Source organism: Teleopsis dalmanni, chromosome X (assembly GCF_002237135.1).
Source record: "Teleopsis dalmanni isolate 2A chromosome X, ASM223713v2, whole genome shotgun sequence".
Lineage (NCBI taxonomy): Eukaryota > Metazoa > Arthropoda > Insecta > Diptera > Diopsidae > Teleopsis > Teleopsis dalmanni.
In genome coordinates, this window is record NC_051848.1 from 15480639 (window position 1) to 15506069 (window position 25431).

At 34.7% G+C, this 25431-nt stretch overlaps 1 protein-coding gene across 3 annotated transcripts in view; it reads left to right on the forward strand.

Moving 5' to 3' along the window:
- Nucleotides 1-25431, forward strand: part of LOC119662479 (CUGBP Elav-like family member 2) — a 270546-nt gene that overhangs the window by 91657 nt on the left and 153458 nt on the right. For all 3 annotated transcript variants that reach the window (XM_038072105.1, XM_038072106.1, XM_038072107.1), the window contains exon 2: nucleotides 20839-21534. In XM_038072105.1, the coding sequence (XP_037928033.1) occupies nucleotides 20921-21534 (614 nt within the window). In that variant the 5' untranslated portion in view covers nucleotides 20839-20920. The remainder of the gene's footprint in view (nucleotides 1-20838; nucleotides 21535-25431) is intronic.

The following is a 25431-nucleotide window of genomic DNA, read 5'->3' on the forward strand; positions in this document are numbered from 1 at the left end:
AGACTTCTTGTCATATTTCTAGCGACCATTCAACTTTGCTCTCAAACAGAAAACGAATACTAGAGCTTTGAACTCCCTCTGTAATTAAAAACTCCTACTCGACTCGTTTTGGTCAAAAAAAGATTTACATTCAAACTTAAAATAAAATGTATTATGTATCGTTAACGTTGGAGAATTACTAAGATCAATTTTTTTATCCACTGAAAGTTAATCTATAAAAGTTAGCTGCATATTCATAGGCGGAGGAGGCGAAAATGGAGTAATGTGTTGATAATTCAACTAAGGCTATGTGTGTACTAAAATGAGTTGTATTAAGTGTGGTACAGATCATTATTTTTGAGTGTCATTCAAGAGAGAATGACATTCAATGACACTCAAAACTGATAGTCTGTACCTTGGAATGACACGCAACCAACATGTTGGTAAGTTTACTAAAATTTTGGTGAGCACGTCATTCGGGTTCTCGCCAACATGTTCTTAATGATAGGCTGTCACCTAAAAACTTTAATTCATCATTCAAGAGTATATTTTTACGAAACACACTTACAGCGTGCGTAAACACTCTTATTCTTCAAAAATTTTGACTGAATGATAACTCTTGAATGTGAGCAAGTTCAAGTTCGGTCACTAGTTCGGTGAGCTAGAGAGAGCGCAACTTGAATGACATTAAAAAATAATAGTTTGTACCACGCTTTACATAGTTATATCACAAAAAAAATAATAATACAAGAAGTTTCTATCAAGAAGAAACTAATTTCTATAATTAGTATTTTGTGAAGCGAAGGATGAGCTAGAACTAGTCAATTCCATTTGGATTCAAATGAAATAAGAAATAAAATGAAAGCTCGGATAAATTCAATAAATATTTTTTTCATATACGTAGAGGAAGAGCAGCTCAAAAGAAAAAAAAAACAGAAGCAGAACTAAAATACATTCAGGCAGCTATTAAAACCTTATCAGCGGCCTGTATGTCATTCAGATCAGTTCAAGAATGTATGGAATTTATCAATGCACTAAGTAAAAGGTTCAAGGTAACTCTAGTTTGAGTTCCGGGGCATTCTGATATTGTGAGAAATGTGTGCGCAAACGAGCTTGCTAAACTAGGCCTGTCTTCCACGGATGCACTTCTTTCAATCTCTACCCCTGTCAGCTACGGTCGTAGGTTAATTTATAACCATTTTTTACGGCAGGCAAATGGACCCTTGCTGTCTTAGCAGCCAGGTCGAGAGCTACATAACCAACTATTCCGAATGTAGAACCTCTGACCTAATACACCGAAGTAAATCAGAAGTATATAGATTAATATCTGTCTTTACAGGGCATTGGACCATAGGGCGGCATAGAGCCAGACTTACCCTGTGGTATCTCTTGCAATGCGTGTCTACCAGCTCTCAAAGAAATAACACCAGAACACCTGATGTGTCTATGTCCAGGTTTGGTCAGAACTAAGCTTAAGTTTCTAGGGATTACTTTTTCAAATTTCTTCCAACATATCTTTTTCGAAGTTCATTTCAAGTTTTTCTAATTCATTGAAAAGTCTTTCTAATTCTTCTAAAGTTTCGTTATCAACATTTCTACTCCATTTGATATTTCTGGATTATATCGTTATGGGAGAATGTATCCTTTGGACCTCTCTACTAAACACAACACTACGTCTTTATATGATGTGAACTATAAGTCAATGCCTAAGAGCATAGCGTATGTCATGAGCACGTAGGTACACTACCAACGGATATCTCTAAAATTTTCCAACTTTAAGGTATTCTATATTCAAAGGCCATCAGATCAGTATTACACATAAAAATAATAACAACAACGAAAGAACAATAAATCCTTACGGAGAATATTAAGAATTAAATAACAAAGCGAAACAAGCGAAACAAGCCAAACAAACAAAATGAAATGAAATGAAATGAAGGGAAATGAAGGGAAAGCAATCTAAAACATAAACGAGGGTTTTTACGACTGTCAGCACGCGATGTGCAGCGCTTCTTTGTTACACTCATCGTCATTGTTGTTGTTGTTGCTGATGTTGTTGTTGTCGTTGTCTTTTTATGCTTGTTGTTGTTATTGCCTGTTTTGGGCATTGCAATTGTTGTTGTTGTTTTTGTTGCTTTCGTCAACCATTAGTTTAGCATTCTTTTGCAATGTTTTTTTTTTGTTGTTGGTAGAGTAGTTGCTGCAGCACATATACATTTCACATTTCATTTTCATTTATGTAGTTTGTTTTTTCTACTTTTATCTCCTTTAATTTTTTTTTGTTTTCTTTTTTGTTTTTTTTTTTTGTTAATTTAAACATTGTTACAATGAAAAAGCAAATGTAAAATTGGGGCTCAACATCGAGATAAATGCCATAAGTTTATAAAAATAAATTTCAAAGCCCCGCAGAAAAAGGGGAGATTGCGAACGGAAAACAAAGCAACAACATTGCGAAATAAAAACGAATAACAACAAAACAAAGCAAAACAAAACAAATCAAAACAATGAACAAAACAACAATGAAATACACGGTAAAAACTAATTTCTACAAAAACAAACAATTGCTTGTTAATTCCAGTGTTATCGAAAAAATCTTTTATGACCTCGTCGAGTAGACCAACAAAGCGAAAATGGACCGCGTTACCTACCGTTGAGTGTATTCTGGGTATACTGGGTTGGTACGAGCCGTGAGGCGGATTGGGCCAAATCAAATAGCGAAATTAAAATAAAAAAAAAGAAGCAGCAACAGGAGTAACAACGCAACTTTAGGTAAAGAAGACTATCTGTCTGTTTGTCTGTTTGTCTGTTCATCGGTTCGTCTGTCCGTCTGTCCGTCTGTCCGTTTGTCGCACTGACAGCTGATATGGTACAGGTGGAACTGATTTAAACGATTATAAATTGAAGCCTTTTGTATGGCATGAGGTTTATACACCCAAAAACTGCTCAGAAGTGGAGGGTTTATAAAAAGTGAAAACGCTGTAATATGCACTTTTTGCTAAATTTTTTCCAAAAGTAAAAGAAAAAGAAAAACAAAAAGAAAAAGAGAACGAAGAAAAAACAATGTACAAATTTCCCAAAACTTTTGTTTCTTTTTGAAATAATTTTCGAACTTTTTTTTATGTCTCTCTGGTAACATATCAAATCAACAGCACTGACCTGAGCTTTTAATGGAATTAAATCAAAGAATTATATTTTTTTTTCTTCCGCACATTCTCGTTCCTTTATCGCGTCCCTTCACTGTTTTCCCCCTTTCCCCTTTCCCCTGTTCCCCTGTTCCACTGTTCCCCTTCCCAAACCAACGTTTTTGTATGATTTTGTGTTTTTTGTGTGCTTATTTGTGTTAAAGTATTAGGGATGGCTTAGTTTAGGATTTGCCATGGCAAGAAATTGTCGTCCACCGAATGATTTCTTGAATTGAATTTTTGTTGATTTGGCGCTTTTTTCGCTTTCGAAGCAAAAATTTGTTTTTGTAAGCTATAGGAAAAATAAAATATAAAACAAAAAGAGTGCTTTTGCGCTACGTTCGCCTTTTGGGAAGTCAATTCATGAAGTGAAGTTCATGGTGAGTCAGCTTTGTAAGCAGTTTATTTTCTGCTTCGTGTCCGCAAAACTTTCATTCACGTCCAACTTAAAGCACATGAGAATTTTATTGGTGAATTCAGAGGAATTTACGTTGAAAATGGCGTAGAAATCCATATCAGCACACGCGCTTCACTACATGGAACTGCTACGAGGGAAACTGGAGTGTCTGCGGAATTTATCAAAAGTGCATTTCTTGTACGAATTAGAAGACTGCACCCCTTTAAGCGTGACACGCTGCCACTCCTAATGAAATTCATTAAAACTAAGGCACTGATAAGTTACAGTGCATGCAGAACGGTTCTAGAGTTTTGTCGGCGAGTGCTTCTGTTCTATTTTTTGATGTATTTATATTTTTTGTATTTTTTTTATTTATTTTTTTATATTTCTTTTTTTTTGTGTTTTTATGTCATTCATATCATGCACACTTATGCCGAAAAACGAGTGGATCTGTCTATTTGCTTGCGTGTCAATTCACCTTGTGCTCACGACATATGACGTTGTGCATATCCCATTAAGGATTAACATTTTAACATTACTTACATTAAAAATAGTTCATTTTACTTATGGAAAGGCAAGCAGCAGGCAGCAGGTAGCAGGCAGCAGAGAGACATGCATATAGACCCGAAGTGCCTGCCACATTTGTTATTTAAATAGTTTCGCATGTAATTCATAATAAGTGAGGCAAGCGAAGGCGTCACTTTATGGCGATTATACGATGTGGGGATCCAACAACACAACAGGAGTGAAACGATGCAATTACTTTGCCATGAATACATAAAACAGAATTATAAATGCGGATCAAAGTACTGAAGTATTGTCAATGAGCTCTAGTGTACTCTTCCATAATAATGCAAAACACTTTAAGACCCTCAAAGAGTGCACAAGGTTAGGGTACAGTATTCCACACAAAGGGTTGTTTCATGTGTTTAGTATTCACATTTATTTCTACCTATTTATATTTGATTGATTATGAAATTAATTTTGATGCATGGGTGTTTCAATTGAATCCCAGTTCTACTTGTAGATTTGTGGTTTCAAAAGACGAAGAAGATATTCATTAAAAAATATTTTTATTCATATAGAATTAGAGAGAGAAAGAAAAAGAAATCTTTTTTATAAAAAGAAATAGATATTGACGAACGCGACGTTTGAAATAATCCGAATTAGAGTATCTTAAAATACAGGCTACGAATTTGTCCGTTACTGTTATTATACACTTATCAGTGATCCAGGATTTTAGATTACAGATATCAGTGAGGTGATATATTTTTAAACCACATACGCCACTCATCAACTCTGTCACGAAATAAAAATCGTCATCATAAGCTGGGTTTGTTAATAAATGATTTCGGAGAGAAACCATATTAAGTTTAAATCAAAATTTAATTCTGGTTCTTTCTTCAATGCTCATTAATGCCAGTTCCAGTATACCAGCGTACCAGTGAAGAGTCAATTTTACAAGCAGATGTACTCATGCTAATAGGTGGCCTCACAACAAATGCCCATTTCGAGGAACCCCTGCATATTTTATATCGGAATTCCAGTTAAAAATTAGATATGACGTGTATAGCAGAACAGAAATTGAGACATAATGATTTACATTTATAATAAAATTCCATTTATAATAAAATGAATACCACTGCAATCGTTCACATTGATATGGAGTTCACTATCATTTTCGAATAAATAATCATTTTCCGAACCACTTTATTCTTTATTCCTTATTTGGATTAAAATTTTTCCCTGATGTTTTTTATATGTAAAACTTTCATTATCGCATTTTTCACAGTTTTATGTGAACTTTTTTCCTTTTTTTCCTTCACTTCCTTTTCTTTCCTTTCCTTTCCTTTTCATTTGTTTTGTTTATTGTTCGGAAAACGTTCAAAGGATTGCCATTAACGCGCCTCGAATTCAGTGAATTTTTGTGGGAAATCGCATTTCTAATTTAATCGCATTTGGGTTAATGGGATTTTTAAATATTTTAAAATGTTGCCAATATTTTGTGGGCATTTAAATAAAATCGAATAAAAAAGCTACAAACACAGCAAAAACATGGCTCGGAAAAACCGCAATCCTTGACTCTCGGCTCACAGAAAAAGTGGAAAACGGAAATTATTTCGAAACTCAACGGGCTCATCGGTCTCATCGGATTCGTCTGAGGCAAATCGACTTTGAATTTTTAATAATCATTTTTGCGGTTTTTTATGGAATCTTACTTTGCGGCTGCAAAATTAATTTGTTCTAATTGGTAATTAGTTTTGTTTTCAGAAAGTTCATTATTTATACAATATATTTTCTGGATCATTTACATTCAATATTGGTTTTATCATTTTTGCAGTTTGTTGATAGTTTTTGTTTTGCATTTTCTCTTAACGATTAATTCATTTAAGAACTGGTAGTCATATACGGTCCAAATATTGGTCTATGGTATAGCTTAAATATTTGTTCTATAACTGCAAAACATAATAGTAAAACCGACTAGTCTTAAACTAGACCATCTTGCACAATAATTTTGCCTTTTACGTTAGTATAGAGTGTTTTATTATTATTAAAATTTTGACATAAAATCGCCCAACAGTCGGTACTACGGCCAGAAGAGTCCAATTGCACCAATTTCACTATTAATTACACAAAGCCCTTTAAAGCTTTGAGAACAAAGTTCAGAACTAAATCTATTAATCTAGAGAAGAGCTTCTAATCTGTTCTGGTGACAGAAATTCCATATGAAATAAGTTTCTTCTGTGCGTTATTAAAGCTGGACAGTAACAAAGTATATGCAAAGTAGTTTCCTCATCTTCGAGGCAGAATCCACATTCCGAATTAGTAGATAATGACCTGTAATGAAACGTTAAATTACATTCTGAGAATTTAAAAATGTGTTTGTAGGAGTACGGTTTTATCAGTGCTTTGCTTTGTCTAAGTCCTGGGAAGTCTTCCCTGTCTAAGTCCTAGGAAGTCTTCCCTGTACTACAGCCGCATATGATTTTCCCTCTCCTTAATAATTTGTTTTGTACTCGCTCAGTTGAACCCACAAAAGGGTTGAGGGCCAGTGAAACCAGTTTTTGATGCAGTTCTGGCTAGCTCATCAGCTTGTTAGAATATAGTAAAATAAGAGGGGGAGAAAATGGGTAAGAACGATAAATATGTTATTTTTTAAACAAAGTTGCAATAATGTAGAGGTGGAGTTAGAAGAGGGGAAGGAATGTCAGAGAGAGAAAGAAGTAAGAGGGACAGAAAACAGAATAATTTATTTCAATTAAATTGATCTACTATATCCATAAGTGCTTATCCAAATTATATTAAAATTTAATCTATCAGCAAAATTAATCAGAACAGCACATTTGACATTAAGAAACCTCAACGATCGAGTGATTATTCAAAACGAAAAATTGAATGTTTTCGTAATAGATTAAGAACCAGAACGAAGCAATCTTTATGCTCATAGACCAATCATTTGCATATGTAATGAAATCTTCAGTTCTCCATAATCCTATTACTCAAAAATCCAGACGTTTATATATATTTTAATCTCCGTAATCCAGAAAAACCACACTTTCATTATCGCTTAAATCCAGGCATAAATTTTTGTATATTCTTTGTTAAGTATGATTTATTTTCAAAATAAATCGGGCGTTTAATATATAGCCTTGTACATGCTTTTTTGGTAAGTTTATTAGAATGATAGAAAGATAAGTAGGTTTGTCGATGCCATTGATTGAATTTCATGAAAGTGTCATTTTTGAATCTAGAGAATATGTTGTAACTTGATGTCATAAATACATTATTAGTAAAAATAGAAATTTTTTTGATTATCGGGCCACCTCTTCAAATATAATTGTTTGGGTTATTGAGACCACTCCGTACTCAAATGTAAGAAATGGAAGAAAAAAAATTATTCCTAAACCTAAAAAATAATCGAATACATATTACAACTAACATTATTCTGTTCCTAATCCCTGGCCGACAATTTTCAATCGAATCAATCGACTCTTGAGCACGTCTGTGCATATATGTACATTTCATTTTCCATTTTATCTTTTGGGTTCTTGTTCCTCCATGAGATTGTGGGGCACAGTTGAGTGACTAACTAGATATTTTCATTTCAGCAAATTTGTACTTTTTGTGAGGTTTAACCTCTGCCAAAGAAGCAATGCTGAAAGCACTGGAACGCTAGCCATAAGTCCGCTTACTCACTATCTGATGACTGTTAGTTTAATTAATTTTTTTCTTTTGAAATTAAAATGTTTTGAGAAGAAGTTTTTTAGTGCCAACTTACGCTGTCCTTTGAAACCCTTTTAACAGTTTTGATGTTAAGAAAGTAAAAAATATGTTTTAACTGCATAATTTATTACCTAAATTGTGAGCGAAAAAATGAAAAGTTAAAACTTTGCTTCACGAACTTTTTGTATTAGGCATATTGAAACTTTTTTCTTTTTTATTAACTTTGTCATTCAAGTTTTGGATTTTTCAAAACTTTTTAAATTTTCCGCATTTTTATTTACTGCATTTTTATGTCGTCCGTCTGAAGCCCATAATTTATGTAGATTCTTAAAGTATTGCACTTGAAATTCATATTCTCCATGGAGAACTTAAACGATATGGAACGATATGTAGTTTTAAGTGCTTGAAGTCTCGCTCGGAAGAATTGCATAGTAATCTCTCTTAATATACATTACACATAAGAACTCGGAACTCGGTTAAATCATATAGGAAACAACGATATTGCAGATATGACTCACATTATATGATTCTTAGGGTCCAGAAGACAAGTATGGATTGAATCCATAACTTTATAGAATGCGGTACATCCACGTCCGTATCCTATAAGTGTACATTTGAAATTATCCCAATCGAAAAGCAAAATTAACGTCATCTTGTTATTATGACATCAGCCTGTAATTGGAGTAATGGATATATTTAAGATTACATTTCTATAGCGCATATTTTACATTCCCTGATAGATGGTAAAAGTATAAGAAGAAGCATTTGAACCTAAATAAATACACTATCTTACACCGCATTGATACTTTGAGACAATTTTCGATAGATTAGCATTGATAGGATATTTATCTGGTGTCAATTAGTTAATGGATCATTCTTCAAGAACTAAAAGCAGTTAGTATTTAAAATATGAGGCTGTTTCTGGTACTATTAGACACACTATTATGAGGCATGTTATACGCATATATTCAAGAAGTTATATCTCACTATTACATGGTCTATCCTTTCTCAGGTTGCTCATCAACTTCAGATTATCATCTGCGTATCCCGCTTTGCCGTTAAGAGTACCATTTCTCTTACTTAAACAACATATTTAATAGTTTCAGATCGACATGTCCTGCTCACCTTTTCCAACTTCTGATCATTTCGTCCATTGTTTCTACTTATTATGGTCTTAATATTTGTACTACAAGCTCCCACAGATCAATCGTGGGTGCTGGAAGTGTTCATCTGCCGCATTGGTAACTTACATTATCCGTAAGTCGCTGCTATGTAAATACTAATTTTTTTTCTTTTGTTGTTATTTTCTTTTATTTTTATGCTTTTTTTTAATTTTTACAATGACTTGGCACAGCTGCTGGCGTCGCAGCTTATTTGCTGCTTCATTGGCGGATGCTGCCGTGAGAAAATTAATTTCCCAGCAACTTTTCTGGCTTGAGTGTGTAAGCTTCCATATTATTAAGTTACACAAAACACAGTATAACACAGGGATGTCTCTTTTTTATTTATAAATTTTACAACAACCTCTACTCCCCGTTTTCATAGTTTTGTCGTGTTGAAGTTGCCGTTGCTGTTGCCGTTGCCGTTGCCGTTGTTGTTACCGTTGCCATTGCCAATGCCATTGCCGATCCCAGTGCCGGCATTCAGTTTGATATAACAATTTCCTGGTCTTTGTGTGCAGCAGCACAACATTTTCAGTTCCTCAACTTTTGATTGTCCATCTTGTCCTGTAATTTGTTTGTCTGTCAGCGTCAGTGGCAACTTATGTGTTGCTGTGCAAAGTTTTAGATACTTTTTAGTGCATGGCGCAAATATAGATACTCCTGCGAAATCTGTACAGCACTCGTGAAATGTGGAGCATTCACATGTAACACATAAAATTTTAGTAGTTCATATATCGCAAAAAAATTAAATTGAAAAAAGGATGAGGTACCTTAAAACAGAAATAGAAAAAAAAATAAAAATAAAAATGAAAATAAAAATAAAAATCAAAACTCAAAACCCAAAACTCAACAGGAAGCAAACACAAGCGATACTAGCGGATTTCATTGCAGCTTAACTTGGCCTCCGTCTGTGCACTTTAGCCTTGCACCAACCATCCAACCATCCGACCATCCGACCATCCAACCATCCAACAAGCCAACGTTGGCATGTGTTAAAAATATGAGCATCTCCCCAGCATTCTTCACTGAATTCTATTTGTGAAAGTGGAATTCATTTTTTTTATTTATATAGAATTTTGCTCCTTGCATCCTTTTTTGTGTACACTTCTCATTGCGCTGGCGTGTATCTCGTCGGTTGCTGTGTGCGATATATCTTTTCGGTAAAAAAATATTTTTCAGTGATATTATATTTTATTTGAATGTCAAAAGGAAAAAAATCCGTATGAATAACGCTAAAAAGGGCAAATAATACCAAAGAATTTCATATACAAAGTATTGCAAAAAAAAACAAAAACAACCAAAAACAACCAAAAAATATACAAAAAAGTTAACAAATAGCTTTGCACTGCTGAACTAGTTTTCCGCTTTTTACCATTTAAGGACTTCAACTGCTGGAATTTCTAGCAAATAATTTTTTTTTGTTCTGCGCTCGAGTATCCTTTCATATTTAAGCCCTGGCTTGTTATGTGTATTAGTGTCGTACTTAATAAATTCATATGGAGCAGCTGATGCATCTGATGCCGCCACGAGGACTCGAATGTCCTGGAACGCTGCACCTGTGAGGCGGCGTGTGTGAAGCAAACATGAAATATTCAAGCTCCTGTCTTCTGGCACCGAAAACAAATAAAGAGGTTATAAGGGAAAGAAATGCGAAAAGGAATTTAAATACAAATAAGGAGAGCGCTACAAACATAATAAAGGAGCACTGAAGAGGAGCACTGAAAGGAGCAGCAAGGACATTTTCAAGTGTTTGATGCTAAAAATTAGCAAATGAATTTCCTTGTTCAGTTGGTTTTCTTCTCAAATTATTCGTACTCTGGGAAGTGCTTTCATTAGTCGCTTCAGTGACTAGCTCAAAGGATACGAAATTAATGCCAAACTTTTTAGTATGAAAATAATCTTTGATGAATGCACTTTGTATATACCATATGAGTTATAAATAGTTCCATATAATTTTCAAAATTATTTGCTTAATTATTTTAAAGACTTTTATTAAAAAAAAAAGTATTATGCACTATAGCAAACTGCAGACCTTATAAATTGCACTACCTTCAGTTTGTACCATTATATTATATTATTGAAATCGCTATGGAGGAGATACCTATGTGGAAGCGTGGGAACAATTTAAATATACTATCTACAAGAACACATGAATACTCAGTTAATACAGAGTTTTTTCTTGTCTAGTGACAAGAGTAATCAAATAGAAGATATATAAAAACGAAGAGATGATGTAAAATATTTTTACGTATTTATTTCTTTGTTTTAAATACTGACTTATGATGTTTTTAATTAAAAGTGACTTTAGACGTTTCTATTCACCAATAATGCAAATAAGATGGGTTTTGAGATCACTGAGTTTACGACAATTCTTCATAATCACAAAGAAGAGAAATTATAGAGCTTTATATCATGATAATGCAATAGACAAATCGACTTTCCTTTCATTGAATTCAATGAATGCATATAAATTGCTTCATCCAAGCAATGATTTTTCATTCTTTGAACATGCAGATTTCACTCCTATCAACTTCGTCTACTCCATTCAATTATATCCGGTTACTTTGCAGATTCGTCTAATGTCGTCATTGCGCATTCGGTCCCGACGAGTTGTGATCTGTGGTAGACTTTGGTGGTCAAAATATTAAAATACTATATAAGAAATCCAATGCTTTATAAATGAAAATACACCGAGGTAATGATTGAAACACTTATAATTTTCAATCACAAACTCTTGTGTGCTATGGAAGGAGTTCTATCTCAAACAAACTAGTACTTGAAATCAATTGATCATTCACATCTGAACACTTCTCCAATATTTGGATTAATTTCATTGGTTTCAGAATCAAATTTTCTTGGACAATTATTTTTTGGTGATGGTCTCATAATAAACCTCATAATTACAAAACTTGTGGGTAACTGGTTGTAGTTCATAATGCTTCATTCAATCTGGACTATTTGGAAGTTTGTTCTTCCTGGAGAAAACAGTTAATAAATAAAAAATTATTTACATGTGATTTTTCCTGTCACTTTTTGAGTTGGGAATGTGATAAAAAATAATTTTATTCTAATTAAATAACCCGAGATTTACGCAGCTAAGATCGCTTGTGTTGAAGCGAGGTAATTGAAGTATTCGAGGTAAATACAATCCTGCAGCGAAGCCCAACTTCAAGTAGTAGAAGTGTGTGAGAGGTGATATGAGGCTTGGAAATATGATTGAGGTCTTTTAAAATATAGTTTTTTATAATGCATATATTGTATAAGCATACGCTTATTCCCCTACGAACAGAAACAATATCTCTCTTAACACTTATGAAGGCAAAAAATAATGTCAACATCTGCGCCTAGGACGAGTGTGTGTGTGAACGAGTGTAAGAGTACGTTTCCTTCAATTTAGTACACAAAACAAAAGTAATTCCGTTTTAATTTACAGAATATATAGAAACTAAAATTAAAGCATTTTTATGTTAGTCCACAAAATGAAATTGCATAATATATAATGTTGCACACATATTTAAAAAACAATAAAATGAAAATAATAATAAGCCCTGCACTCCGTGAAAGACATCGAAACATGAGAGGATGCGGAAGATGCGGAGCATGCGGAGGACAGATAGTGGAATGTTAGGCGCACATGGACAGACATGCGGACAGACAGAAAAATAAGCAACTTGTTTTGAGAGTCTTGGTGCAAACAGAGTTACCAACAAACAGAGTTGAGATCAAATCGCAATTGCAACTTTAACAGTGGCAAGATTGTAGCATTTGCTACAAAAGCATACACGATTACGGAGACACCAGGGAAAGCAAGTAACTGTTGATGTAGGAAGTTGCAGTTCCATATGAGGTCTCATAACATAGCATACACACTTCCACACATACACACATACACACATATATTCATGCAACTCATAACAGACGAAATAAACATTTTCGAGTCGGTCTACATAGACAGACATTAGAACCAGCACCAAAGAGCCATAGAACTAAAGAATACTAACAAACACAAAAAATATAGCATCTAAATAAAGACAACTACGGAAGTTTCCACGATGATGACACTTCAAGAATATTAAAAATTGTAGAACCTTGAAAGGCAATGCAACTAGCACAGTCACAAGTGCAGAGAAGCGAGGAGCGAGAAGCGAGAAGCGCATATGTGAGACAAATAAAAATTTCTATAAACATGCCAAGACATCAACTAAATATAAACAAAATACGACTACAAAATAGAAGAATGGAAAAAGGGAAAAAAAATGCATTCATCTTTAGTAGTAGCTCGACTTATATGTATCTCAGCTGCATAAGTTTACGTTATTTTAGTTTAGTTCCGCAAAGTTGCTTGCACTAAGCCAGTAACCACCAGCAGGACAAGATCAACAAACACACCCATAGACCCACACTCGAATGGTTAACTGCTTTCCTACTTTCCTGCTTTCCTGCTTTCCTGCTTACTGATTTCCACACTCACACAAACGTAAGACACGCACACAAACACACAAGCAGACAAGCAAACAAACAGCAAATTCAAGCATCTCCAACAAAGGTAACAAGTTGAGGTTTACTTACCACTTGAAATGCACAAGATAATTGCAAAAATGAAAAAGGATACATTGACACGAGACTCAACCGCAAAGTATGCAATGTTATTTTAAAATAAAATGCACACACTCATACACTGAACGAGTGTGTGCATAAAAGTATTTTTAAATCAAAAGCTACATGAACAACAATAGACAACAGCTACAACAGCTACAACAACAACAACTATATTAACAACAATAATATCAGCAATTGTTGCTGTGTTGCTGTTGCTGTGTTGCTATTGCTGTTGCTGAAGTAATAAAAATGTTTAAGATAAACACAAAGCAATTCAGCTTACATCCTTGCTTGCTACTGGAAATAAGGATTTTTTTCATCAACATAAATAAACAAATACTCAAAAGCTATTAATAAAATTTTAATTAATATCCTTGCTGAGCAATGTGAGTTGCTTAGGGAAATGTACAAAATATTTCATTAAATTCCTTTTCATTAAATTTCATTTAATTTTTTTTTTTGGCTTTATTTAAACGATACAATGTTAGAAGAGTGAAAAAATTACTATACGTAACTCTACGTACGCCATTATGTGTAAGAATTAACAAGTGGTTCACCAACTACTCTGAACTCAGGACATCTGAATGAGATACCGATTCTTGATATAGTAAACGAATTCCGATGTGATGAAAGATCACCAAACAAAGGTTGCAGAGGATTGCTCAGGAAAGTGCAAATCTCATAATATTTTTTAAAGATATTTGCATATGAAAAAGAGTTCTCCTAGTAAGGTAGTTCTCCTATTTATTTACTCTTAGTAGATCAAAAACATGTCCGTTACACTATTTCCGAACAGTGTTTGCAAAGAATTCACAGTGATCCGAAAGAGAGTTCCTGTGTTGTGGGTTTAACCGCAGTTGAGTCTAGAAAAGGGAGAGCTATCAAAATAATCGGTTCGTCCTAATGAATGTGCTTCGTGCTTCAAGAAAGGAAAACATTTCTTAATGTGTTTTCAATGTCAGTTTCAATTGTTGCTCGCTAATTTCAGGTTTCTTCTTCTGTGGCTCACTATCACGCTCTGTATAGGTTATTGCAGCTTTCTGTGGAAACAGACCTTCCACTATTGTTTGGAGCTCAGTTGCGTTTATTGTAATTGTTGAGCGGTAGCTGTATAATTTTTCCATAACCACCTTGTACCCTAGTCCCCAGAGATTGTTCTCGACCTTCTCTCACAACTCGTTGTAGCGTCTTATCTTGTTTTTTGAAATCACCTTTCTTAAGTCAGTTTTCGCTCTTTATAGGCTTCTTGAAGCGTTGTAGAGTTAATCTGCATTCCGAATTAGCAAATAATCTTAGTTTATGAAGGTGATATTTCAGGCCATAATGGCTTGTAATGAAATTCGTTGTCAGCCTTAAATTACATTTTAAGAATTGAAGAATGTTTTTGTAGGAGTACGGTTTTATCAGTGCTTTGCTTCACCTAAGTCCTGAGAAGTCTTTCCAGTACTCTGATTTTCTCTATCCTTGATAATTTGTTTTGTACTGGCCCAGTTTAATCCACAAAAGTGTTGAGGGCCAGTGAAACCAGTTTTTGATGCAGTTCTGGCTGGCTCAGGTAACTGTAAGAGCTCATAACAATTAAGAACCTGTTTCGACTCTCGGGCCCTCTTGCTGTTTGACATAAGCGCCGTGTATGATTGCATTTTCTTCTATGCTCGGCCAGTTCACAAATACACATGCTGTCTGCCATTCGGCCGGCCTTTCTTGACCATAGATGCAGTTGTTTATCATTCGCAGTACTGGTCAGATAAATGTCGTCCATTGACAGCTTCTTGTTGGCTTCTATCGGCTTTCGTCCAAAGTTGAACCTTTCCATAGTGGATTTGGTGTGGGTGCCGCAGACATGGCAGTAAAACTAACTTAAATTTTTGAAAAATATTTTAACAAAACTAAAAAAAATGTTATAAAATTATTGAAATATTAAAATATAATTGAAGAGAAATTGTATGAAATGAAAAGTAATTTTTCATAAAAAGTTTACTTGAAAATACTTTGAATAATTTGCACAAAACATGGCGAAAATAATTGAGAAAATATAAAAGTTATGGATATAGAAATAGAGATAGAGATAGAAAAATGAAATGAAATACATTTAAAAGTGAAAAATGGAAAACTGTGGAAGTGTGGAAGTGGGGAAGTGGGGAGGTCTGAAGTAGTGAAACCAAAACTAAAAATCCCATTAAATTGCAATTTTATTTCTTTGCGTAGTTCTGCCACACTTTACACATATTAAAACATCACTTTTCCTTAAATAAAAATAATCCGCAGTGTGAATGAAAATGGAAAATGTACAAAAAAAGAGAAATTAAAATTGAAAAGGAATATAATGCGGAAAAATAAAAAAAAGTAAAATATAAGTAAATGAAAATATAAATAAAATGCGAATGCAGATGCAAATGCAAATGCGAATGCAAATGCAAATGCAAATGAAAATGAAAAGTGGAATGAAAGCTTAACTAAAACGTTTCTTTTATGGCAACAAACTAAGCGCACCACAGAAGCTGCCATTCATGCAAGTCTTCTATAAATGCAAACGCACACCAGTGTAGAGGTATGCCTACTGAACACACACACACACACACACACACACGCAGTCATGGACACCACTCATTTACTGATTCACTGTAGTGAAGTCACTCGTTCATTAACACCAGCTCACCAGCTCACCAACTCACCACGTTGCACCGTACTTATGGCGTAGCAATCGCTTTGGCAAGTCATGATGGCATAGACCCTAGAACCGTAAGTAAGCAAATTGATATTTACACATGCAGACACAGCGAAGAGAAAACCTATTTACCCACACACCGACAGCGACACCGACACCGACACACACACGCATACGCCTTTCAAATGCTGTTGCTTCAAAGTGTGCGTGTGCCATAAGAAACTATGGCAGATCACTGATGTCACTCCAGTAGCTTTGAGGCAGTTCAGTGAATAGCTATAAAAGCATTTCTGCCTCGAAGGTCCTCGAAGGTAAGCTTTGTTATCATTTCTCGAGAATTTTTGCAGAGCACAATACCTATTGTCATCAACTTTTTTGTATGTATTGAAAGAAAGATAAAATATTTTTTTGGTATCGAACCTAGAGGAAAAATCTTCTAAAGTCATGCATGCCTACTTAGAGTCCTTTGCTCCGATTACTCCATATTAAGTATTTTGTCCACTTTGATAATGTCTATTATTCTAGATATTAAGCACTTGGGGAGACCCCACTCTTCAGTGCTTGTCAACATCTGCTTCACCATAGGTGTCTTCTTCTTCACTAGGTTCAGCGATTAATGTTTCTTAATTGTGTCTAATACCTACAAATTATATACAATCTACTGATGTGATCAGGGCTCTCAATTTTATGTAGACAAAACTGGCAGTATAGATTACTTGCCAGCCAGAATCGGTATAAGTATTCACGAAAGCATACATGACCCATAAAAAACTACGATAATTAAAATCCCAAGTCTCCAGTTGCTCTATTAATCCAAACTTTTACATTTGCAATTGGTGAGTGCATCAATCTTGATTGTACTTATCTCTTATTTGTATATAAAAATCTGACTGAGATTGATAATAAGTCGTAAGAACTCACTTCAATATAGATACTCTACAGTTTCTTTTAGCATCAACGTGTAACGATTTTCTGTCTCGAAATTTTATAACATCTATCCCAAGGCAACATTCATTAAAAATTCTCTATATACTAAACAATACCCGCTAATAGCTTTTCCAGAAGTCTATGACGTATCAATATTGTTACAAAGGGAACTTTTCTAGATTCACTTACCAAAATCGGTTCAGAAGGTGATCGCAATGCTAAAAATATGAATTATTCAGTCTTAGCCAGACAACACATCCCAAACTAAACACGTCATTAGAAGGACATCACAGGGACTGGTGATTTCGTTACTATGTTATCTATTAATTGTCGATAATATCCTTCACCAAGGGAGAAATATATTTAAACGTTATAAGCAATATAATGCAGACGGCTGCATTTAAAATATGCAGCTGGGTCGAAGGCCTTGAATTAAGTATTGTACTGTACTGTATCTTCTTAATCCGTATCTTCTTAATCTGTGATATATGATTATACACTCAAGTCTCCTCATCTTAGGATTGAGACCTTTGCGTTATATCTTTGTGTCTTAATAATTTTTACACATTTATGGTATTTGTAACAATTATCTTTTAGTTTCTCGCAGCAACTACTTCTATAAGTTAAGTTTCCAATCACCGCAAACCTTCATGTTGTTGCCACTCCTTCTCATGGCCTGGTCGTTGATATTATCCAGTGATATGTCAAAAATCTGAGCTAACTCCTATTTATGCTCAATACAAGGAATGGGGTCGTGGCCATTTTCGTTTTCCCTAACATTCTTTGTACTTAGCCATTTACTGTTTTAAATTTTTATTTTTACTTCAAGAAGAATGGGGTTTGGCGTTAATACCATTAGTATTCTTATGTGAAAGACATGTGACTTTCATGATGTATATGTCTTTCTAATTATGTGCTCCCAGTATTTAGTTGCCTATCTTCAGTGTCCCTACCCTAGTCGGTATTCGAGACCGACTATGGTAGTGTAGAGCGTGTAGAGATCAAATCTATTATAACTAGGGTATGCATGCCATGACATATGTGGTCATGGTAATATAATTATAAAAATAGTCAATAATACTTTTAGAATTTAGAAATACTTTCTAAATTTTATTAAGAACGACGTGTAGATAAGTGTTTGAGGTTTTGTTCTTCGGTCTTTAGCATTTCGTAACGTATTGTTTTTCAACTCAATATTCCATAAATTTCCAAATGTTTACTTGTACTCGATGCCTATTTTCCTTTCTGATGTAATATACATCAAGAACCTCTTATAGTTCTTGAAACAACTTTTTCTCTTGAATTCTTCTGCCGACACATTTAAGTCTAACGAGTAATCCGTATAAGTCTTCCATTATTTCTTCTCATTTATTGTGCTATATTTTGTTGCAGGTTACTGGTATTACTTTCTAATTGAGGTCAGTCATATATTGCAGCCCTTCCAATGCCCTGTTCGTCATTATTCCAGCTGTTCGTTGACATTTCTGTGGCGTATTAGTTAGCAAATATTATGCCAAAAATGTCGTAGTGTTGCATCTTTAGTATCTGGATGATGCTTTGAGTTGCTGATTTTTATAAAAAGCCATCCTTTCGCTTCTCTCCATTCTTTGTGGGATGAGTGTCATTATTTATATATGCATATACTTGAGTTTTCTCGTACTTGCACCGCTTGTATTTATGTTTACATACACAGAAGTATAAGAGTACAGTGCATATACATTTCTTGAAGTGAAGTATTTGGCTTACTTTTTCTTTCAACAAATATTTTTGTGCAATCCGCCAAGAATTTGTATATATTTCATGCACACACATGCACGCACCTCCTGCACGTGTTCGTCCTGCCTACGGACTTCGTGTGCAGTCATAGCTCCGTACCGTGCTGCCGCGTGAGATATGCGCTGCGTCTGGATATGCACACGTTCTGCGGGGTCTTCAATATTTTGTCTTGCACTTCTTACCAACAAGTGAGCACTACAGAATTTAGAAGCTGAAGTGAAATGTAGCTGACCTAAGCACAAAAACAAACATAGCAGAGCAACAGGACAACATAGACCCCTGCACTGTACTCTAGCGGTTACCAGAATTTGCATGTCCGCCATGCACAGCGATGTAAACTGCCACTGTGCGGTGTGTACTGCTCTGCTCGGCAGATTTTTAAGTAAATAAATTGTGGAGATGCAAACCTTGTGGAAGTTAGAGTGCAGTACAGCAGCGGTGGAGACGCAGGATCTCTCCTAACCCCAAGTATGCAGCAAAACAGTGGACGGACGTTTTGAAGTCAGATTTGCCACATGCCAAGCATCGTTTGCTCGTGCAGTCAGGATCTGGATAGAGTATGTGTGCTTAGGGCTTTAAGTATTTGTATAGAAAGTGACAATGTTTATATGTGGCGTAAGGAGTGCCGCCTGCAGCATTTCTCGAGGCTTGAGAGTGAATTGTGTGTGTGTTGTATATCTTTAACCTCTATTATACGATAAACATGGTGTAATCTCTAAATGATATTTCTTTTTTTAAAGATTTTTTTATCTCGATATTACTTCCTATGCAATTGTGGCATAGTATAAGACAATGCAAGATAAATTTCTATTTTATGATAAAGTAATTTAACATATCTCACACATAAACATATCAATACCGAACTGAGCAGAATTGGATGACTACTTACCGAGGCCAAGGGTTCTTAATATGTAATAAATTGAAATTTCTTTTAATTTATTTTGGTCACACACTTAACCTACTACTATAAATATGTGTTTAATCAAAATAACCAAATCAAACCGTATGCTGACGAGGGTGGTGGCATAAGTTTATACTTTGATTAAGCAATATTTAGAAAAGTTAAAGAATATTTAAAGCAATTTAAATTGATTGCAGTATATTTAATACAATTGGGTTGTTATTTAAAAGAAAAAAAGCTCAAAAAAAAAAAAATTGATCCCACTGAAGTTCCACAAACGATTATTTATTTTTCGGTTCAGTTCAGTTTTTATATACCACTATCTTACCTATTCAACAGTATTGTATATAATCTATTTCCGTTCCTCAGTAATAATTTCCCTCAAAAATGTCGAAATGTAATTTGACAGGCACGAGTTCTAAGCCTGGCATTTGCAGTCCAAACAAATTATATACGGACTATAAACTAATTAAATAAAATTCGATTATTTCCAAAGACCACTGATGAAGAGTACTTGGCAATACTCGAAACAGCGTTGTATGGGCAGCCAAATTTCAATAAATTAAAAATAAAAAATTTTTGTCTTTGTCCTTTCTTTGCTATTCGAATCCGTCTAACTTTTAAATGTTTAATTTCTTTGATATGTGATGAATCAAAGAAATGCGATGAAGCGATGTTTTCTGTAAGTATATGTGGAACTCCTACTTTATATAAGTAAAGTATATTAGAAATGCCTTCTTTGACTTTCATATATATTGAAGCAGTCTTATAAGAAAAAATACCTTTCGAAACCATTTTTAAAATTGATTTATATAAAAATTAAAAAAATTTTTTTTTTTTTTTAAATATTTTTCGCTGGTACATGTAACGTACACACACACACACATACAAACATATATATTATATAACTCATATAATAAATAAATATATAATGCATTTCATTTATATTACTAACCTTCATCATTTGTGTTATTGTCATACTAATCTGCATCTTTTCTTCCTAACTTATGCTTTTCCCTCAGGCAATTAAAATATTCGCTATCGAATTAGTAAGCAAAATTTTTTAAACCAAAAAACAAACAAAAACTACAAAATCCGAACAATATGTTAAGCTCTTTGGATGCTTTAGCCGATAAGATTTCTCCCGGTACAGCAAGTAAAGAAAATGTGTCGCTCAAGCAGACATCCCAACAGCGTGACTCCCAAGTACGCGCCCATCAACGACATCTAAGCTCCGATGCACAGCAACAGCAAACGGTCGATCAACATCCAACAAATTTCAAAAATGAACACAACAACACGCAAGGATCGCAAATAACAACATTCTCACAACATCGTGACAGTGGCCTAACGCATCATCAACACATGCACCAGAGCCTGCATGCCCGTCTCAATGGCAACAGCCATTGTAATGGCTCTGATGTCATATCGAATAGATTGGGTCATACGCATTATAGTTCGGTGCATCCATATCAAAAGCATCAGTCATCATCAACGACGCAACTTCACCAGCAGCAAGATCAAACACTGCAACAACAACAACAGCAGCAACAACAGCATCAACAACAGCAGCACCAGCAGCAGCAACAACAACATCGCAGACAGCAGCAACAATTGCAAGATCATTTACTGCAGACACAATTAGATCTATTTCAGCCAAAACTACATTTCGACGGCAGAGAATCGCCGCAGTTTTATGGCACTTGTCTGAAGGAAAAGTAAGTCTAAATTACTAATTAATTATATCTAATTAAAAAATGTTATATTGTTATTTAATATTGATGAAGTTATATACACGCATTGGATGTGTTCGTCCATATATCATTCGACTGAAAAGTGGCTAATTTCATTATCTATAACGCATAATCAGAACTTATAACGCTTAATAATTATTACCCAATCGATTCGTAGAGCACATTTTCATTTCTATATGTAGACATTTCTATATGTACATAACGCATAATTAACACAGAGTCACAGAAATTGGCTGACAGATACTAGGTATATGATATATAACGGTTACTCCAAGCAACTTCTGTTTTCAGATACTCCAGGTATTAGACTTAATTTTAAACTGAAGCCATCAGTCAGTCAACAAAAGTACGAGTCGGTAGTGTCGGAATGATCGATTTGGCAAACTTGCTTTGCTTTGGCTTGTTTTTTTAGAAGGGCACTACTTAGTAGTGCTTTAGTCACATATATTTAATTACAAATATATCTATTAGATCTATATCTATTTTGAAATATAATTCCAAGGATTTTAGTTGCTGTTTTTATTAACATAATAGGTTCATTATTTTTATCCAGACTACTATGTATCCGCAATGGAAGAGCCAGTAGTTATTAATTATAATATCAACCTCGCTACAAGATTAGAGGGATAAAAAGAGTAGGCAATCGCTTGGTTAAGCTGATGACATCAGATCATAGCTTTAAGCAAATAATTTATAAAGTATGAATAATTATTGCATATTTTTAAATTAAATTTTTAAATTAATAAAGTATAATTCTTTCCTCTGCGATTCATTTTTTTCATCTTCTGTGCCATCATAATTTGCGTTACAAACGTAGTTATATACCCATACATCAGCTTCGCTTTGCAGCACAATTTATCTATCTAAAGTCCAGCCGCAATAATGTGAGAAATATTTTGTGTTGTGTATTATTTTTCAAGATAACAGAATTATATTTTATTTAATGAATAATATTGTTAAATCCACAACATAAAATAATTGACCAATGGGTCGACTTTAATGTTTTTGAAAATGCAAGTAAACAACTACGGCACCGTCTGTGAATTACTGTGAGGGATCCGTGAACAACTAGGATCCATCTAGTCCACAAGACAACATATCTAATTGCATTTAACTTGGAAAATTCCAGCACCTGTCGACCCCTGTCGTTCTTAAACGAAGTTGTCGCACAGCTTCCACGTGGTACTCTTGGGTATTTACCTTACATCTGCTGCTTGTGCACAGGATATGGCACCTGGTATGTAGAATCAGCCGCCTCGCAGACGAAAACTGAATGTTGACGACACCACCAAACTAAGAAAGGACCATGATTTACGGATACACAACTGGAATGTCCGCACCGAAAGGAGACTAACTTCACCACCAACCAGGAAATACGATGTATCGGACAATGCTGTTTAGAAGAGCAAACTGTGATACTTTCCACAACTGCCGGGTAAATAGGTGTGCAATTGGATAAGGTTTCGGGTTTAGGAAGAAAAATTCTTTAACATCTTTTTAATTTGCGCGCTCATGCAGATAGAAAAAAGTACGATTTGACCAAAGACAGGTTATATGAGGGACTCGATAAATAAGTCGACACAGTTTGTAGTGAATGTTGGACTTCATTAAATACTCCAAAATGAGTGCACAATAGCTCTTTGGCCCACAAGACAAATGTATTCAATATACTATTAATAATTAATTAGTATTTTCTTGTTATTCTGCGGCAGCCGAAGAAATCAGTTGTCTGGTTCGTTAAGATTATATGTGAAGCTTTAAGTTTTCATCCAGTGTTTGAAGTAAGCTGTTAAAAGCCATGTGACTGATATCGTTCCACATACTATATGGTGTTAGGTTAGATGTCGATCGAAGTCAATGTTTTCATTCAGTGTTTGAAGTAAGCTGTTAAAAGCCATGTGACTGATATCGTTCCACATTCTATATGGTGTTAGGTTAACATAGATGTCGATCGAAGTCAATGTTTTCATTCAGTGTTTGAAGTAAGCTGTTAAAAGCCATATGACTGATATCGTTCCACATACTATATGGTGTTAGATTAGATGTCGATCGAAGTCAGTGTCGAATGGCGAATACCCTAAAGACTACCAGACAGACTGTCTGGTAAGGTGTGAGCTTGACAATTTTTCAAATTCCTTTATAACAAACCTAATTTCTACAGTAAACAATACATAAAATAAGAAGAATGCATATCATATCCATGATTGGAGCTTCCAGAAAGTTGTCACAACCTCTACCATCCTCTTGACTCTTATTGGGGTATATATTGGCGTATACTGTGCCATTAAAATATATTATATTTTTTAAAAAATGTAAATTAAATTTGAAGTTTTATTGACACGCAGCAATTTAAAACAGCATTTACATTTTGTTCGCGTAAGTGCTAAATTGGGCATAAAAAGTTTGTTAGTTGATTTTAGTGCAGTCAAAAATTAATTTTTAAACAGATTCAAAACAGCACTTTTACAACTTTTACAACAAATTAGTGCTCAAATTGAAGTCATAAAAATTATGCATTAATTTATGGCATACATAATGACAAGTGTGGCTCGCACCGTACACGGAGCTGCGCTCCACAGGCACCCCTCGTTCTTCATGCTTTTTGAGTTTTGAGTTTTGCAGTTTGCAGTTTGCAGTTTGCGTGTTGCATGTTGAAAAGTTCAAAATGCACTGAAAAACTGAATGAAAAAACAAGAATGGGTCCAAAGAAAAAAGTGCGATAGCAAAAAAAACTTCATTTAATAATAGAACATGCCAAAATTGAATTAATAAACCGAAACACAGTTGGCAAGCAGAAGTCGGAATATATTAATGACTTGAAAGTTGCAGTAAATGCAACAAGCTGTCACTATTGCAATAACATACAAAAGGAGTAATTAAAATATCTTATGCACTTATTGCGTTTTTTCGAAAGAGTCAACAAGAAAAATCATCGAGCAACGCATGCAACATGCGACACAAATGCTGATTCGAATCATCCAAACTCCAATTCGATATGCAAATTGGCAACAAAAAAACGCAGGGTACTTCGCGCTTCGAATGCACATCAAACGCCGTGTAACGGAAACGGAAATAAAAAAATCAAATCCATAGGAAGCCTTAACAGCAACTTGCAAGCCACAAATCACTTGACAAATTACCAAAAAGCGACATTTAAATAGGCAAAGTCACACGACACATACAACACACCCAACACACACAAGCACATATATCGTAGCACACACACAGACCTACCCTTTTGACATCCATAAAGCCATACTTTATTGCCGCATTCCAGTCGCCTTCATTGTTGTGTTGTTATTATTTGCTATTAACTAATTTAATGTGTAATAACATTTGACATATTGTTTCAATGTATTGTTTTGATTTGTTGAACACACTTACACGCCCACTTACACACACATCCATGCGTGCACATCGCGCATAGAGCACATAGAGCGCATAGAGCGCACAGAGCACAGAGCTGGGTAAAAAGCCTTACATGGCCAGAATGAAGCCAGCAGCAAAGATTTCTAATATAAATCTGTGTTAGTTTATGGTTGGAGCGCTTCCTCCACATCTGCCGTCCTCCCTCTGCTTTCAGCCTTTTTTTCTCTGCCCTATGGTATGTTACATTACGTTAGAGGCTGTGAGATGTGAGAGAGGCTGGCAGCGCTATAGGTCACCTTTGTCGTACATTTTCTTATGTCGCTTTTGTACCTTTTTTGGTACATTTCATTTACAGAACCAAGTTTAGAAATTCCGCTACTTCAGCCTTTCCTCTTCCTCTTCCTCCTCCAAATTTTTTTAAGTCCTTTATTATTATTATTGTTATTATATTTCTTTTTCATGAAACTTTATCAATGTTCTTATTTTTGTTCT